Source organism: Rhipicephalus microplus, unplaced genomic scaffold (assembly GCF_043290135.1).
Source record: "Rhipicephalus microplus isolate Deutch F79 unplaced genomic scaffold, USDA_Rmic scaffold_13, whole genome shotgun sequence".
NCBI lineage: Eukaryota > Metazoa > Arthropoda > Arachnida > Ixodida > Ixodidae > Rhipicephalus > Rhipicephalus microplus.
In genome coordinates this window covers 39,134,147-39,151,858 of record NW_027464586.1, presented here as the reverse complement: position 1 = coordinate 39,151,858, position 17,712 = coordinate 39,134,147, and the positions used below count along the sequence as shown (strand labels likewise).

The following is a 17,712-nucleotide window of genomic DNA, read 5'->3' as shown; positions in this document are numbered from 1 at the left end:
TACGTGTTTATGTCAGGAGAGCTGCTGAGTCTACATTTCCCACATCGTAACGCAAACTGCGCTTGAACATGATGTTTGCGGACGTGACTAACTGCACGAATTGGGCTAACTGCGTCGCAGGAATGCAGGCTTTACTATTATGAGATGTATATATTATATAGTATATTGCAGTGAAGGGGACCATAAACTATTTGAACAAATATGAATTACCAACACTCTATCCTTTGAACAATAAGAATCACTTTTGTAGTTGAGCAGAAACTTGATTTTTTGGGGATAAGTTACACAAAGATATTGGCTAAGTAACAAGCTACCGATAACTTACCTGAAGAGGCAGAATGGTGCCTTCAGAAACAGGATATTCAACATTGTAATTCTAGTCATGACCATTTTCTTTAGAGGATGATTCCTGGCACATCAACAAACATAACGTGGAACAACTGGCATACTAAGAATTTCTGTCGCTTGCTTCGAGCGCTGCTTTTCACTTTATCACAAACCGCAGTCGCCGTTTTCAAATCTTCTGGGAACAACATTCACAAGGCACTTCTGTTGCGAATGCTCACCATTGCGACATCACAAAAGAAGCAGTATACACAACAAAGTGTAGTAATAACGGAATATAGCATGTAAGCACCTATAATTTTCTAACGGTTCCTTAGTGCACGATAGAAAAAAGGTGGGCGAGCGGAGGTTGATGCAATAAGCTGCGAATGTGAATGGAGAGAAGCGAGGAAGTGCATTTTTGCCTACTTGTAGCGCGGGCTACACCCTGCCCGTGGTAGAAGTTTTGGGAGGGCTTGGAGGTGGACGCCATAGGGGACACAGACCAGCGCTAGTTTATCTTGCCTCATGAGGCAGGGCGACAGATGGCTTTGGGTTCGATTTAATAGCCTATGAATATGCGAGGTAGTGAAAAAAGTTAGCCGTATTTCTGCGCCTCAGCGTCCCTAACCTTGCACTGATGCGCACCGGCCAGTGCAAGGTTAGGGTGGAGGCCGCGGTTGCCGTTATCAATTAATCGAAAAGTTTTAAGTGTTTTTAATCATACAGATATAGATTATGATTAATAGATTAAGTGCCCATGTCTGATCAATTGTTCAATTAATTGCTTGTTGATTTCACCATCTCTAGCTAGTACATTTTGCAGATGACATCAAGCCTTACTTGGTATAGCCATACAATTTGATGGTATTTCGTTCATTGCTAAGAGCTTAGGTGAAACGAACAAATTGTATCTTTTGGACTTGATATTGCATAACTAAACAGAACGCTTGTTGAAGGGACTTTATTTGATTGATATGTGGGGGTTAATGTCCCAAAAACCATCATATGATTACGAGAGATGAGGTAGTGGAGGGCTTAGAAAATTTTGACCATCTGGGACACTTTAACGTACACCCGAATCAGAGCGCACGGGCCCACAGTCTTTTCGCCTCCAACGAAAATGCAGCCGCCGCAGCCAGGATTCGATCCAGTGACTGGAGGGTCAGCAACCTTAACCACTAGACCACTGCGGCAGGGCTTAAAAGGAATATATGACTAATCCTGGTGCCGAAGCAGTTTTCGTGCTGTTCGTTATCAAAATGAAAAGCAGACGCTAATAGCTCATTGATTGATTGATTTGTGGGGTTTAACGTCCCAAAACCACCATATGATTATGAGAGACGCATAGTGGAGGGCTCCGGAAATTTTGACCACCTGGGGTTCTTTAACGTGCACCCAAATCTGAGCCCACGGGCCTACACCACTTCCGCCTCCATCGGAAATGCAGCCGCCGCAGACGGGATAGACGTTAATAGCTCAGAATGTTTACAAGCAGCCTCAAGATATATACCTTGAGATGGCGTATGCCAGTCACTGCGCCCTTCGAGCGACACAACCTGCCACCCCCCAAAGCCAAGCACTGAATGCGATACCGTGATCTTTATTTTTTTAACCGTCAGCGATTGAACCGGGTATGTTAGGGGCGGACGTGTAACATGGTGTAGCTGCTTCACAGTGGGCCTTCCGACACCAAGGTTATCAGTGAGGGGCCCATTATTGAAAGATGTGCGTATTAAAACCAAATCATGGCTGCTCTGACCAGGAAGCATGCTTTATTGATGAGAATCTTTACAAAGAAACAAGCAAAAAAATTTGTATTCGGACCCTAGCATCTACGAACTCAAGAGAGTATAGGTTTTTTAGACCATTTACTGCAACAGAAATTACACGCGCGGATGGCTTGGTGGAAAAAATCACAAAAAAGCTCTTGTGAATGAAGATCCATGAATTAAGTATACTTGAGAAAAAGTGACCAAGCGTTCCCACCATTCACATGTTCTGTGGACGCGAAGCTCGGAACATTACATTGCAATGTCCAGAAATAGACGTGACAGACATTCTGGTGGCTTGCGAGCTGTTGTTAGTGAAAAGTGTTTGAATTACGCGCAGTGCACCTCTCTGAGCGAGCTCTCAGCAACACTCTTAGAACGAACGGCATCCGCTGAAAAATCGCTGCCATAGTTACACGCCAGCGATTGGAATAGATGTCACAAGCCCTCAGCTGCACAGAGCGCGTTTTGCTGTCTAGTGGTGTTGCACTACAGAAGTTACATCGGTACTAAGCTTAGCCTCATGGACTCCCAGAGACGCACATACGACAGCTACTTGGAGCAATTCCCGTTGATATTGTTACGCAAAGTAAGGTAACTTAAGGGGGGTTTTTAATAGGCCTTGAGTCCACGATCACAGTATGATGATGATCATCATTCCACTGCCACGGCTCGTACTCACTCAGGGGAATCGCAGTAGAAGCAACGTCGCCTTCCTTCTCTACCAGCGCTTCCCTTGTTTTTCCTGGTGTGACACTTCGTATCATTCCTCCTGTCTCAGACGAAGCCCTCTGGGCGAGTAATTCTTGTATCCTTCGTGTAAACCGCTTCAGGCGGGCAACATGCGTCATCTCTGTCTTGCATGAACGTCGGCTACTAGTGGTGACACGTGCAATTTCGTAGTTGACCTCGCTGAGACGATGGAGTACCACGAACGGACCGGCGTAGTGTGCCAGTAGCTTTTGGCTCAAGCCACGTCTGCGTATTGGGGTCTACACCCACACTAGATCACCGGGGCATAGGTTACATGCCGGTGTTGACTGCCGTAGCGAGTTTTGGAGGACCTTTGCGCTGCCAGTGTACGCAAGCAGGCAAGCCCGGTTACCTTTCGAGGAGCGTGAAAATGGTCCCCTCAAGTCAATGCCGACCTTTTCAAAAGGGGAACCGGGAGGCTTTACGGGAATGGCATAGCGTTGAACTCGTATCTGTCGGTCGTAACGAATGCCGCCTTTTCTTTGTCAGCTGCGTGCATCGAAATTTGCCAGTAACCTGATCTCAGGTCAACAGATGAAAAGTAGGACGCCAAATGCAGGCAGTCTAGAGCGCCATCGATGCTCAGGAGTGGATAGACATCTTTCTTAGTAACAGAATCCAGTCGGCGGTAGTCAACGCGAAATCTCCACGTACCATTCTTCTTCCTCAATAGAATAATGGGAGCAGCCCATGGACTTGCCGATTCCTGTATTATTCCCTTTTCCAGCATTTCTTGGACTTGCTCGTTGATGATCTTGCGCTCCGATGGTGCCACTTGGTAATGTTTCTGCCTAATGGGATGCGCCGACTCAGTGTGGATCTGATGACGTATCCGGGACGCTGGGATTAAGGGCCTTTGGCTGTTTTCAGAAAAATCGAACACTTTCAAGTGCTTAGATAGAACGTCGAGCAGTGTACGACGTTTGCTTTGGTCAAGTGACTTGCTGACCATTTGTAGCAATTGGGCATCCTCTGAACCTTCTAAGCCTAGATGTTCATTTTGGCTTGTAGCATCAACAAGCACAGCCAGCGTCATAGATGATTAGAGTTTAAATACTGCAAGTTTCATGCCGCCTGGCAAAACTGCAGGCTCCATGGAACTGCTCATTGTTCACACACCTGCCCGTCCATCAACGACTGACACTATACAATGGGGAATGAGGATGTTCTTTTTCAGGCATGCCAAAGGAATCGGTTCGAGCGTGGCATCAAACGTGCCACATTTGTTACTGGAACATGTCATAGGAACACATACAGCAGAAAATGCAGGAACGACTGTGTCTACGGAGGTGAAAAAGATGCATTCCTCCAGACAGGAATTTTCCAAGAGCGCCCTTGGGAAAGTACCGTATATAGAAAGGTGCCCACTTCTGCACTCTACAGTTGCCCCACACTCACACGAGAAGTCAATACCTAAAATAGCGTCATGCGTAGACCGCGGAATAACCGCAAACTCTGTGCAAAACACCTTTCCACATAGCGAGACGTCCACAGTACAATATCCCACCGGACACAACACGTCACCACTTACACCACGAAATGTCACCCCACGGTTCAGGAAAAACATCACTTTTGGTCCTAACAGGTTCTTAAAATTTACACTCATCACCGAGACTGTCGCGCCTGTATCCACAAGTGCCATAGTAGCCACTCTATCGACAACTACATGAACTCTGTTTTTCAACATAAACGCTGACGGGGGTATATCTGTAGATAGCACCTGTGATCTCGCGGCCTCACCCCCACTGGCCGCACTGACTATTTTTCCGGCGGCGGTGTCCGTGCGCGTCGCCGTGGCAACGGCGATCGTAGAGCACTTGCAGCTGGTGGTAGCCTCAAACTTCGATCAGAGGCCGGCGAAGGGTAGCATGACCCGGTAGGTGCACGTGGTTTCTGTGACATGGAGAGCAGATGGACGAAAGGCTGGTGAGACATGTGCCGAGACTGTCGCTGATATGGGCAGTGGTCACAAAAGCGTGCGATGTGACCCAGGACGCCACAGTTGTAGCATACCGGAATTGGTCGAGGGGCACATGGCTGCTCAGAGTAACGACTCCTCTCGGAAGGCATGGGATAGTGGTGCCGCCCTTAAGGGGCACTGTAGGCAGGCGATGTTGGGTAAAAAGATGGGCAAAAACTTCGTTAGTAGTTCGGAGGTGGTTGACGTGGGAATCCAGCCTGCCGTGTGCCTTGATATTCATAAATGTCTGCTGTGTTGATCGATGGTTGCCATGGTGGAAGAGAAACAGGAGTCCGCACACGTTCTGGTTCGCTTGCATACGCATCCTGAGAATCGCTGGGGCGATGATAGGTCTGCTGACATCGAAGAAGCTCTTCTCTGACAATCTGCCGTTTAGTCAAAGCAAGGTCGTTAGGCGGCACTGTTTCAACACTAGCCACAATGGGGACATTGGACAGGTGGCCGAATTTTGGAGAAATTCGTCGCATCTTGAGGGATTTAAAGGCAACACAGTTCTTCATCACATCGGACACCAAGTTCAAGCAGTCTTTCCCAATTAAGAAATTGTACACGTCTTCGGCTATACCTTTGAGAACGTGTCCAACCTTGTCTTCTTTAGACATCCTTGCATTCACAATCTTGCACAGCTTCAAGATTTCTTCAATGTAAGTCGTACATGTTTCTCCTGGAAGCTGTGCCCTGTGAAACAATGTCTGCTCCGCGCGTTTCTTCTTTGCATCCGAATCACCGAAGCACTTCTGCACTTCTTCAACAAAACGTTCCCAAGTCGTGAACATGTCCTCGTGGTTCTCGTACCACATGAGGATGGTGTAAGTTAACAAGAATACAACATGATTGAGCTGTTCGTTCGAGTCCCAGCCATTGCTTCTGCTCACCCACTTGTAGTTCTTGAGCCACACGTCGACGTCTTCTCCTGAGGTTTCGCTGAAGTTTGGCGGCACTCTGTAGTATGGTACGAAACCCATCAGAGTTGGCCTCAAAGCGTTGGATGGCTGCTATTGGGCCATTACGATCGGCGAAGGTGGAAGTCTGGCGAGGCGGCGGCTGCGACGAAGTCCTGGTAGTGAAGCTCCCGTCTTTGAGTTCATCCTACCCAGCAATTTCCACCAAATTGTTACGCAAGGTAAGGTAACTTAAGGGGGATTTTTAATGGGCCCTGAGTCCGCGATCACAGTATGATGATGATGATCATTCCACAGACATGGCTCGTACCCACTCAGGGGGATCGCAGTAGAAGCAACATCGTCTTCCTTCTCTACCTGCACTTCCCTTGCTTTTCCTGGTAGTGACACTTCGTATTAACATTAACAAGATGACGCAGTAGATCTGATTTGGCACACTTTGGTGCATGAGCAGTATAAATGAACTTAGGCAGCGTTGTGTCTACATTGCGAATTTCGTGTATAAAAAGCTCTAGTGATCTGATCTCGTTGCGTTTAGGCATGGGTTCACTATAAAGTGAGAGGTCGATTTTGGTGGCGAACTTTGGCAATGGGTGTACCATTAGCATAAAATTACAAAATAAAACTTCAGAGGTACACAGCGAGCCAGACAGTGGCATACGGAAATTCTATACAGATGAAAATAGAACGATGGCCATCACAGCTAAACACTTAAATTCATGAATAGATTTGAGCGCAAAAGGACGAGAAGAGAAGACGACGTAGGTGAGTGAGTTACAGCTGATTGAGTGCTGCTCATAACAAGCCTTTAACATCTATCTCACTTTATGCATGCACAGGTGGTGTATTGAGCTTTATATTCTCATGTCTTTCCAGAATAACACTAGTTAGTAGTGAGCACTTAAGTAGTCGTCTTCTTGTGTCTCGTCCTTTTGAGCTCAAATCTATTTCAGAACGAACCAACACGCCCAACAAAGTATATTATTAAATGGAAATTCACGACTTCATTACAGAGCAATATACTGCACCTTGCCGAAACCACTTCATCTGAGAAGTGCAAGCGGAAAGCTAATGCATGTGTGGCCTACACGATCATCGCTGCAGCTTTGCACTGTACACCCACTTCCTATGAGTGTCGTACACCATGCAGTTGGCGGCACTCATGTGCTTGAAAAACGCCTGTTGAGAATTCATACACACCTTCTTTCCTTGAAACTCGGACAGGCTTCTCAGCTTTCCTGAATGAAACGCTGACCACATTGGCAGGAAGGTGCCCCTGTAAGGTACCTGCAATGCAAACTATTCAAAGTCGAGCTTGTCGCTTAAGAGCAGCAAAAGCGACACATTTCTTCGTTGCTGGCTGGCCGAGCAACTGACTTGGACAGAGCTTCCGTACTCGACAAGTGGAAAGCTGAGAAAGTTAATACTGGCTCATGATGTAGAACTGCTCATTGAAAAAGGAATGGTAGAAAAGAGTACAGGCCAAGCACTGATTAGCGACTAAGTTTATGAACATACCACGGAAATATATATAATTAGACAAAATATTATTGAGATCTGATTCCCATTATGTAAATATATATATATATATATATATATATATATATATATATATATATATGTATATATGTATAACTCATCCCCTGATGAAGGGAGGACCCCTCCCGAAACTGTTGAGAAATAAATATATTTATCCTTGTTGACAACGCTCCCGTTGTGCTATATCCCATACCTTCACGAAGACTAACTAGCCCATTGAAATATTACTCCCACTATATATATATATATATATATATATATATATATATATATATATATATATATATACATCTTCCGTGAGCCGTCACAATGCAGTTTATTTCGACGTTTCGGCCTAGAGTCTGGCCTTCATCAGGATTGAGGGTACAGTTTGTTGGTGCTCAGCTTTATACAATCTTAAGTCAGAGGGGGAGAGAGACAAAGAGGAAAAAAAAAGAAAAAAAAAAGGAGAATACAAGGTGGACCCCTGGGCACCCCCTTTCATCTTCCTTCCCCTTCCCCATCCATCTCTCTCCCTTTTCTCCTTTTCACCTTTAGAATGTCTGTTGTCTGTGTACCCTTCCTTTCACTAACGCATTGTTCCCGACCAGACGGCGCCTCCTGGCTCTGGCGGTTCGGTGTGGGGGAAAACGAGCTTTTTAGGAAGTTTAAGCCTTTAACTACTAAGCGCCCCGTCGACATCTCGTCGTAGAAAGAGGGGCGCCGCGTATTGCCGCAGAGGCTGGCAAGCGGGTGCAATGGCAATTCTTGCCCGCTTCTGGATTACACGTGCGGTAAGGGCCTCCCGACTGTGCACAGGGTTGCTGCTGGGCATGTCATGTTTGGCGCAATTGATTGGATAGTCAGGTAAAAACAGAAACAGACGACAGCTGTACTTAGGAAGAGAAGTTACACTTGGAATTATTTTGAGTTGTCCAGTGCCCTTTGCAGCTGCAGTGCCGTGCACTCAGTAATTTTTTCATTATTGTCGTTATTGCTTTCTAATGCTTTAATTGCTGCAAGTGTACCCGGATTCTCATTTATTCCTCTATTGAGGGTGTTAAATCGGTGGATAAGGTATGACTCTCATTGTTCACGTTCTCGGTTTGATTTAAATCCCGTCTCTAAGAGCGTTACTGATAGTTTGTCGAATGCATGGTGGAGAAGATTGAGGTGTTTTGATAGGGGTAGATTTGGGGCTGATTTCGCATGGGCTCTGTGATTATTGAAGCGAATCCTAAATGGTGTTCCTGTTTGTCCGATGTACTGCATACTGCACACGTTGCATTGAAGTAGGTATACCACATTAGCGGAATAGCATGTTAGGTTTCCTCGTATGTTAATCGAAAACTTGGATTGTGTGCTGGTTGCATTCTGTGTTTCTTGCATCGCTTTACACACAAGACATCGTGACTTTAAACAAGGTCGGCATGAATTATTAGGGGGTGAGGTATTGATTCGAGAGTGGACAAGTGGGTCTTTGAGGTTGCGTTGTCGCTGGTAAACGATGCCAAGAGCGAATGGGAATGCGCATTTCGGACGTTCACTTTGTTCCAGAATGTTGTAATGTTGTTAAGGATTTTATTTACATTGACGAAATTAGTGCTGTAAGTTAAGCAGAGGTTTGTTCGTTGTGGGTCTTCTTGCAGTGGTCACTTCATAAGTAACTTATCACGCTTCAGTTTTCTCGCTTTTTGAATGGCGTCATCAATTACACGTTGGGGTATTTTTGTTTATTGAGCATAAGTTTTAGCCTCTATGAGCTCGTGGCAAAATCAGCGTCTTTTGAGCAGATTCTCTCAAACTGGTGAGTCTGACTGTATGGAATACTGTTTTTACAGTGGTGCGGGTGATCGCTTTGGTAATGGAGGTATTGTTGTCGATCCGTTGGTTTGCGATATAGGGTTGTAGAAAGCTTGTCTTCTTCTATTGTTATAGTAACATCAAGAAAATTTATGGTTGCTTGCGAGTAGGTGTGTGTGAAGTGTATGTTTGAATGTACAGCATTGTAAGTGTCGATAAAGCTGAGAAGTTCATCCTCGCTGTGGGTCCAAATAAGAAAGATGTTGTCTATGTATCTTCTGTATAACATTGATTTCAAGGAACTTTGTGCAAGAAGCTCGATTCTAGCTTTCCCATAAATATGTTGGCATAATTGGGTGCCATTTTGGTGCCCATAGCGGTGTCACTATTTTGTCGAAAATACTTTTGGTTAAATTCGAATGAATTTAATTCGAGGACCATCTTTGTCAAAGTTGCGATGGCAGAGAAATCCAAGGTGTTAGATTGTCTATGGTCTGTGAACATGTTTTGTAATGGAGCTAAGCCGTCATAATGAGGAATATTTGTATACAATGAAGAGACACCAAGAGTAACCAAGTACGAGTTGTTCGGCACACACAGACCTGCAATGTCTCGAAGAAAATGTGTGGTGTCTTTTATGTACGACGCGATGATGAATGGAATGTGGCTGATTTCGACAAGAGACGCTGATTTTGACAAGAGCTCACATAGGCTAAAACGTATGCTCGATAAACAGAAATACCCCGCACATGTAGTTGATGACGCCGTTCAAAAAAAGAGAAAACTGAAGCGTGATGACTTACTTTTGAAGCGACCACCGCAAGAAGACCCATAACGAACAAACCTCTGCTTAACTTACAGCACAAATTTCCCCAATGTAAACAAAATCATTAAACGACATTGCAACATTCTGGAACAAAGTGAACGCCTGAAACGCGCATTCCCATCAACTCCTGGCATCCTTTACCGACGACCACGCAACCTCAAGACACACTTGTCCACTCTCGAATCAATACCTCACCCCCTAATAATTCATGCCGACCTTGTTTAAAGTCAGAATGTCTTGTATGTAAAGCGATGCGAGAAACACACAAAGCGACCAGCACACAATCCAAGTTTTCAATCAACATACGAGGAAACCAAATGTGCGATTCCTCTAATGTAGTATATTTACTTGAATGCAACGTGTGCAGTATGCAGTACATTGAACAAACAAAAACACCATTTAGGATTCGTTTCAATAATCACAGAGCCCATGCGAAATCATCCCCAAATCTACTCCTATCAAAATATCTCAATCTTCCCAACCATGCATTCAACAAACTATCAGTAACGCTCTTGGAGACGGGATTTAAATCAAAATCGAAAACGTGAACAACGAGAGTCATACCTTATCCATCGAATTAACACCCTCAATAAAAGAATAAATGAGAATCTGGGTACACTTGCAGCAATTAAAGCATTAGAAAACAATAACGGCAATAATAAAAAAATTACTGAGTGCACGGCACTGCAGCTGCAAAGGGCACTGGACAACTCAAAATAATTCCAAGTGTAACTACTCTTTCTAAGTACAGCTGTCGTCTGTTTCTGTTTTTACCTAACTATCCAATCAATTGCGCCAAACATGACATGCCCAACAGCAACCCTATGCACAGTCGGGAGGTCCCTACTGCACGCGTAATCCAGAAGCGGGCAAGAATTGCCATTGCACCCGCTTCCCAGCCTCTGCGGCAATACGCGGCGCCCCTCTTTCTACGACGAGATGTCGACGGGGCGCTGAGTAGTTAAAGGCTTAAACTTCTTAAAAAGCTCTTTTTCCCCCACACTGAACCGCCAGAGCCAGGAGGCGCCGTCTGGTCGGAAACAATGCGTTATTGAAAGGAAGGATACACAGACTGCAGACATCCTAAAGGTGAAAAAGAGAAAAGAGAGAGAGATAGAGAGGAAAGGGGAAAGACGAGTGAAAGGGGGAGCCCGGGGAGTCCACCTTATATTTTGCTTTTTTTCTTTTTTCTTTTCTTCTTTTTTCCTCTTTCTCTCTCTCCCCCTATGATTTAAGATTGTATAAAGCTGAGCACCAACAAACTGTACCCTCAATCCTGATGAAGGCCAGACTCTAGGCCGAAACGTCGAAATAAACCACGTTGTAACCGATCTACTTGACTATATATATATATATATATATATATACATATATATATATATATATATATATATACTTATATAAGTGAAAGAAGTGCGTACATAAGGGCTCGTTTTCTCGTGTTTCGACACAATAGTAATGAGATCTAACAGACAATAATGCCAAGGAAAGTATAGGAGAAGGTGTGAGACCTAATTGTAACGTAAATGTTAAAAAAGAAAAGTGGGAAAGATAGCTTGCCGTGGGCAGGAATCAAATCGTCAGGCTTCGAATGACGCGTTTGATGCTCTACCTCTGAGCTACCACGGCGGCTATCCCCTGAGCCACTTTATTGGGCATATATACGAATTTAAGCATGGGAGTGTCAGTCAGCGCCACTAGTAGCCATGGCGGCGAGTGTAGCACACTCTTTATGAGCCTGTTTGGGGTAACGTAGCACGTGAACTCATTACGAGCTGGCAGCTGACCAATAGTCCCTCGTATGCAACCTAAAGACACCAAATCTGCCACTACGAGACCCTCGTTAATTAATAAGGAAAAAAAGTGTATCCTTGAGGGCTTGTTTTATCTTGTTTTCGCACCATATTAATGACATCTAACAGACAATGGTGCCGAGGAAATTATAGGGCAAATTATTTGTCCTTTTTCTCCATGTCTTCCATTCCATCTTCATCTCTCCCGGAAAAGTTTGCCGCTCGCGTCGCCCGCTGCCAAGAAATCGCCCGTGCCAACACTGCTACCATTCAGGACAAGAGAAAAATTGACACTGATGCAAAGCGTCGAGTTGTTCTGTTCCGCCCAGGCGACGAAGTCCTTTTGTGGACACCTGTTCGTGCACCTAGGCTCTGTGAAAAATTCCTCCACCAATATCTCGGTCCCTACACTATCCTGGAACGAACATCCGAAGTCAACTATCGCGTTGCTCCGGTCAATGCAGCTCCTGATCGTCATCGCCGCAACACCGAGATCGCCCACGTCTCTCGACTGAAATCCTATATTCGGCATCCCAACACTTTCTAACTTGCTGCCCTCTTTCGCGAAGGAGGGAAAATAGTGTGAGTACTGACTATGTACTTCATCTACATCTGTATGACCAAACTATTGTGGGGATCATCATCATATGTCACACGGGCTGGGCCGCTTTGGCTCGTGCATCTGCATTAAAAATGTAACCTGGTTACTGCCGTACCGAACGCGGTCTCATAACATATATATTGACACAATGTGACTTCACATTACGTGCGCTAGTCGATACTTGCGCCCTCTAGATGGTTTGCGACGCACGAGCCTGCGGGACCCAGCTGTGCGCGAACCGTGTTGGAAAGAAAAGAAGAACGTAGAAGAAGAGGCAGAAGTGAATCCTTGAGACAATCTAGCTGTGTTACTATTCTCGGGCACAAGTTCGCCCTGCCTACGTTAGCCTACTAAAAGAGTTCATTGAAGAGTGCGTTACAAATCAGGTGGAAGTGCTGAGTGTGATGCCAAGCCCCTCTCGAGTGACGGAGCACAGTTCAGAACCACAGTGATTTCGACCCAACGAGCTGAAACCTTTTCATTAGCGCTGCAGTCAACGCCTACGTGGCGAGGGTCCTGAATTTTCACCTTTATTGACTTCCCTTGGAACATCAACGGCTGTGAACGGGTACGCAACCAACATGACAGCTCAGGTCACTCCAGCCAACATTGTAGTAAACCAGCCAATGCTACCAAAGCCTTTCCACGGCGAAAGCTACGAAGACGCAGAGGACTGGCTTGAACACTTTGAACGCATCGCAAAGGCTAACGAATATGGGGAAGAGTGCAAACATGGAAATGTTTACTTTGCACTGGAAGATAGTGCACGAACGTGGTATGAAAATCACGAAGCTACCTTCCGGTCGTGAGATGATTTTCGACGGGAGCTGCTCGCTGCTTTCCCGAACACAGACCGCAAAGATAGAGCTGAAGCTGTGCTCCAGACAAGAAATCAGCGAAATAAAGAAACTATCGCCATGTATCTGGAAGACATGTCTCGACTATTCTGCTGAGCGGATTCAAATATGAGCAAAGACAGGAAGCTGCGCCATCTGATGCGAAGCGTGAAGCAAGAACTCTTTGCCAAACTAATTCGAAGCCCGCCGCGCACCGTCGCCGAGTTTCGTTCTGAGGCGACTACATTGGAAAGGACGCTACAAGAGCGAGCAAGGTTATACAACCGGGATGCGATCGTCACTTCCTTGGACATGTTGCCACCAGTCTTCAGTAACGGCATAGAAGCACTACGCGAGCTGGTGCGGTCTGTTGTGCGAGAAGAGCTGCAGAAGCGGCGTCTTGACCAGAACGCTCCAATGCTTTCGTCTCTGGCCGATGTGATCCGTGAGGAGGTCAGGCAGGTGGTACGCGAACCTTCGAGCAACGCACAGCCAGAGCCGCCACTACAACAGAAGACGAGAATGACGTTTGCTGATCTGCTACTACGAGGACCTCCAGGATGTGCGGACGTTGCAGCGGCTACACCTATGCAGTACCCCATGCCGCCGAGCAACCTGCAGACAACCCCAGAGAGGAGACTAAGGTAGAGCGATGTCTGGCGCACTCCCGGCAGGATACCACTTTGTTACCACTGTGGGGAGGCTAGTCATCTCTACCAAACGTGCCACTACTGCCAGGCAGGACTACGTGGTTTTCCTGTTAATGCACCTCGACCACGAAATGGTGAACGTCCCTTCGAAATTGAAGAATACCTGTCAGGTCGTCAAACCTCAAGTGGCTTCCAACGACATCAACCTCGTGCAACGACAACGGGGAGATATAAATCGCCTAGCCCCCGACCTTCAGCAAGCTCCCCAAGGTCTCGTTCCCCAAGCCCGCGTCGGGAAAACTAGAATCAGCGACCTGTGGAGACAAGGCCGCTGTCGACGCTAATGCAGAAAAACCTTCATTGCTGACTCTGAACGACGACCGATTCAGAAACCGGTGCTTCGATAGTGACATTGTTTCCGATTTACGTGTGTTCGTTGACGGCTACGAAGTCAACGGACTGGTGGACACCGGCGCAGATTATTCAGTGATGAGTAACGGACTTTCTGAAATACTGAAAAAAGTGCTGACTCCTTGGAAGGGACCGCAAGTTCGCACAGCAGGAGGGTGCCTCATCGACCCTACTCGAATATGCACAGCAAGAATCGAAATACGGGGTTTCCATACGTCGCCAGTTTTATTGTGCTGCCAGAATGCTCAAGAGACTTGATTATTGGCATGGATTTCGTACGAGCTAATGGCGCTGTAATTAACTTGCGAGAATTTTTCGTCTCATTCTCGACTAGGCCCGCGATTGCCACCTTTGAAACGGAAGAAAACATATATGACCTTTGAATAGCAGATGATGGTGTCATGGTGCCGCCAAGATCGAGCATATCTGTCACAGTAACCAACAAAGCATTCAGTGAATTCGAAGGATTTGCTGACAACAACACTGCCTTATTACTCCAAAAAGGGGTCTGCATGACACGAGGCCTTGTTAAGTTACGTGACGGATGTACAAATGTTCTACTCACAAACTTTGGAAATGAGGTGCAGCACATTGCAAAAAGAACCGTCATCGCCAGTCTGAATGATTTCGTCCAAATTACGGAGCTGCGCACTTTAGAAACCAATGAGTCTGATTTTGAAGACGTGGAGTCTGTCCTTGCAGCCATCGACATCGAGCCAGGCCTACTACCAAGCGAAAAAGAGCAAATAGAGAGTCTTGTAAGGGAATTCACTGAATGCTTCTCGTTGTCATCTAAGGTTCTACGCACTCCTATCGCCAAACATGGCACCATTGTCGACGAGTTAGTGAGGCCAATACACCAGCATCCCTACCGAGTGTCACCAAGAGAAAGAGAAGCTATTGGTAATCAGGTTAAAGAAATGCTCAAAGACGATGTAATCCAGCCTTCATCAAGTCTATGGGCGTCACCTGTTGTTCTCGTGAAGAAAAAAGACCAAACCTTACGTTTCTGCGTTGATTATCGAAAGCTGAATGCCATCACCGAACGGGATGTTTATCCTTTGCCAAGAATTGATGACATTCTGGATAGGCTGCGAAATGCCAGGTACTTCTCCTCATTGGATCTTAAAAGTGGGTATTAGCAGATAGAAGCTGACGAAAGAGATCGTGAAAAGACAGCGTTTGTGACACCGGACGGTTTATACGAGTTCAAGGTACTCCCTTTTGGCCTTTGTTCAGCACCCGCCACATTCCAACGGATGCTGGACACAGTGCTTTGTGGTCTGAAATGGTAGTCGTGCCTGGTTTATCTCAACGATGTTGTAGTCTTCTCTGCTACCTTCAAGCAACAATTGGAAAGGCTCCGGGCCATGCTCACTGCGATCAAATCAGCGGACTTGACGATAAAACCGCATAAATGACATTTCGGCTTCTATGAGGTCCTTTTTCTCGGCCATGTGATCAGTGCAGAAGGCGTCCATCCAGACCCTGCAAAAACTGAGGCCGTAGCGAGAGTTCCGAAGCCAACAGACAAAAAGGCTGTTAGGCAATTTTTAGGTCTCTGCGCCTATTATCGATGGTTCGATAAATATTTTTCACGAATCGCTGAACCACTGACGCGGCTGACAAAAGAGGAAATGCCTTTTGTATGGCTTGCCGAACAAGAGGATGCCTTCAATGAACTACGAAAGTGCCTTCAAAGCCATTCTGTTCTGGCGCATTTTGACGAGGAAGCGGAAACCGATATCCACACGGATGCAAGCAATTTAGGTCTTGGGGCCGTGCTCATCCAATGGCAAAACGGACAAGAACGAGTCATTGCGTAAGCCAGTCACACTCTTTCGAAAGCTGAGGTGAACTACTCAGCGAGCGAGAAAGAATGCCTTGCCGTGGTATGGGCTATCAGCAAGTTTCGACCATATTTACATGGTAGGCCTTTTCGAGCTATAGGCGACCATCATTCGCTATGCTGGCTGGCTAATCTCAAAGACCCATGTGGACGGCTTGCACGATGGAGCTTGCGATTACAGGAGTATGATATCACGCTTGTGTACAAGTCAGGTCGCAAGCACAATGATGCGGACTGCTTGTCACGTGCTTTGATTCAACCTGCTCCGTCTGCTTCCACCGAGGATGGTAAAGATTTTGTTTTCTTGGGAGCTGTGACACCATCAGAGATGGCACATCAGCAGCAATCTGACCCTGAGATACACCTCTTGATCAAGTACCTACAAGGACAGTCTGTCGATGTTTTTTGTCCGCGGCTTGTCAGCGTTCGTCCTACGAAACAACATCCTGTATAAAAGGAACTTTGACAGCAATACAGCAACATTCCTGCTTGTCCTCCTTTCACCTCTGCGACCAGAGATTTTGGAGGCTTGCCACGACGATCCATCAGCTGGACACTTAGGAGTAAGCAGAACGTTAGCACGCATCCACACTAAACACTACTGGCCAAAGTTGCTTAGCTCTGTACGACACTATGTCAGAAACTGCCGAGACTGCCAAAGACATAAAACCCCACCGCTAAAATCAGCAGGTCTCAACCAATAGAACCACCAGAAGCCCCATTCACACAAGTGGGAATGGACTTACTGGGCCCATTTCCTACGTCCTCGGGAAAACGGTGGATAATAGTTGCGACCGACTATTTAACCAGATATGCCGAGACTGCGCCTCTTGTTAAAGGATCAGCCGTTGAAGTAGCCGAATTCTTCGTCTCCAACATCGCACTGCGCCACGGAGCTCCAAAAGCATTGATCACGGACCGAGGAACTGCATTTACGGCCAACCTGATGAAACTATTATGAAATTGACGCACACCAGTCATAAGAAAACAACGGCATATCATCCTCAAGCGAATGGTCTTATGGAACGACTGAACAGAACGCTGGCTGATATGTTGTCAATGTACGTTGATATAGAGCACCGTACATGGGATAAAATATTACCCTATGCAACATTCGCCTATAACACTGCGATGCAAGAGACAACACGGATGACGCCATTCCAACTTGTTTTTGGCCGGACGGTAACGACACCTTTAGATGCAATGTTACCTATTAACGAGACGCCCGAGAATTGCTATTACGTTCACGACTACATACAAAGAGCAGAAGAAGCCAGACAGCTGGCATGATATCGCATTCTCCAACAGCAGAAAACCGACATGCATTGATACAATCTGCGAAGAAGGAACATCGTCCAGTACGTACCAGGAGACAGAGTATGGGTGTGGATTCCTGTACGAACACGTGGCCTGTCAGAAAAACTGCTTCGCCGCTATTTCGGTCCGTACAGAGTGCTCCGCCGCGTCTGCTCGCTCAACTACGAAGTTATGCCAGAGGGACAGGATATTTCATCCCGATGGTGGCATCGCACGGAAACTGTGCATGTCCTCAGGATGAAACCATATCACGACAGGCAATGGAACGCCGAAGACACGACGTTGTTTGACGTTAACGACATCCCCTACGAGGGTTTGTGAATGACTACCATGCAACCAGTTGGACACAAGCATCGGGACGATGCACTCTGGAAAG

At 46.2% G+C, this 17,712-nt stretch overlaps 1 protein-coding gene across 7 annotated transcripts in view; it reads right to left on the bottom strand.

The window, feature by feature from the left end:
- LOC119164608 (EGF domain-specific O-linked N-acetylglucosamine transferase) overlaps positions 1-17,712 on the bottom strand; it is a 387,898-nt gene that overhangs the window by 167,035 nt on the left and 203,151 nt on the right. For 3 of the 7 annotated variants that reach the window (XM_075882748.1, XM_075882746.1, XM_075882744.1), the window contains exon 9: positions 6,933-7,031. The exons of 2 other annotated variants lie outside the window; for them this stretch is intronic. In XM_075882748.1, the coding sequence (XP_075738863.1) occupies positions 6,933-7,031 (99 nt within the window). The remainder of the gene's footprint in view (positions 1-6,932; positions 7,032-17,712) is intronic. 2 more of the 7 variants (XM_075882747.1, XM_075882745.1) reach the window with 1 other exon arrangement.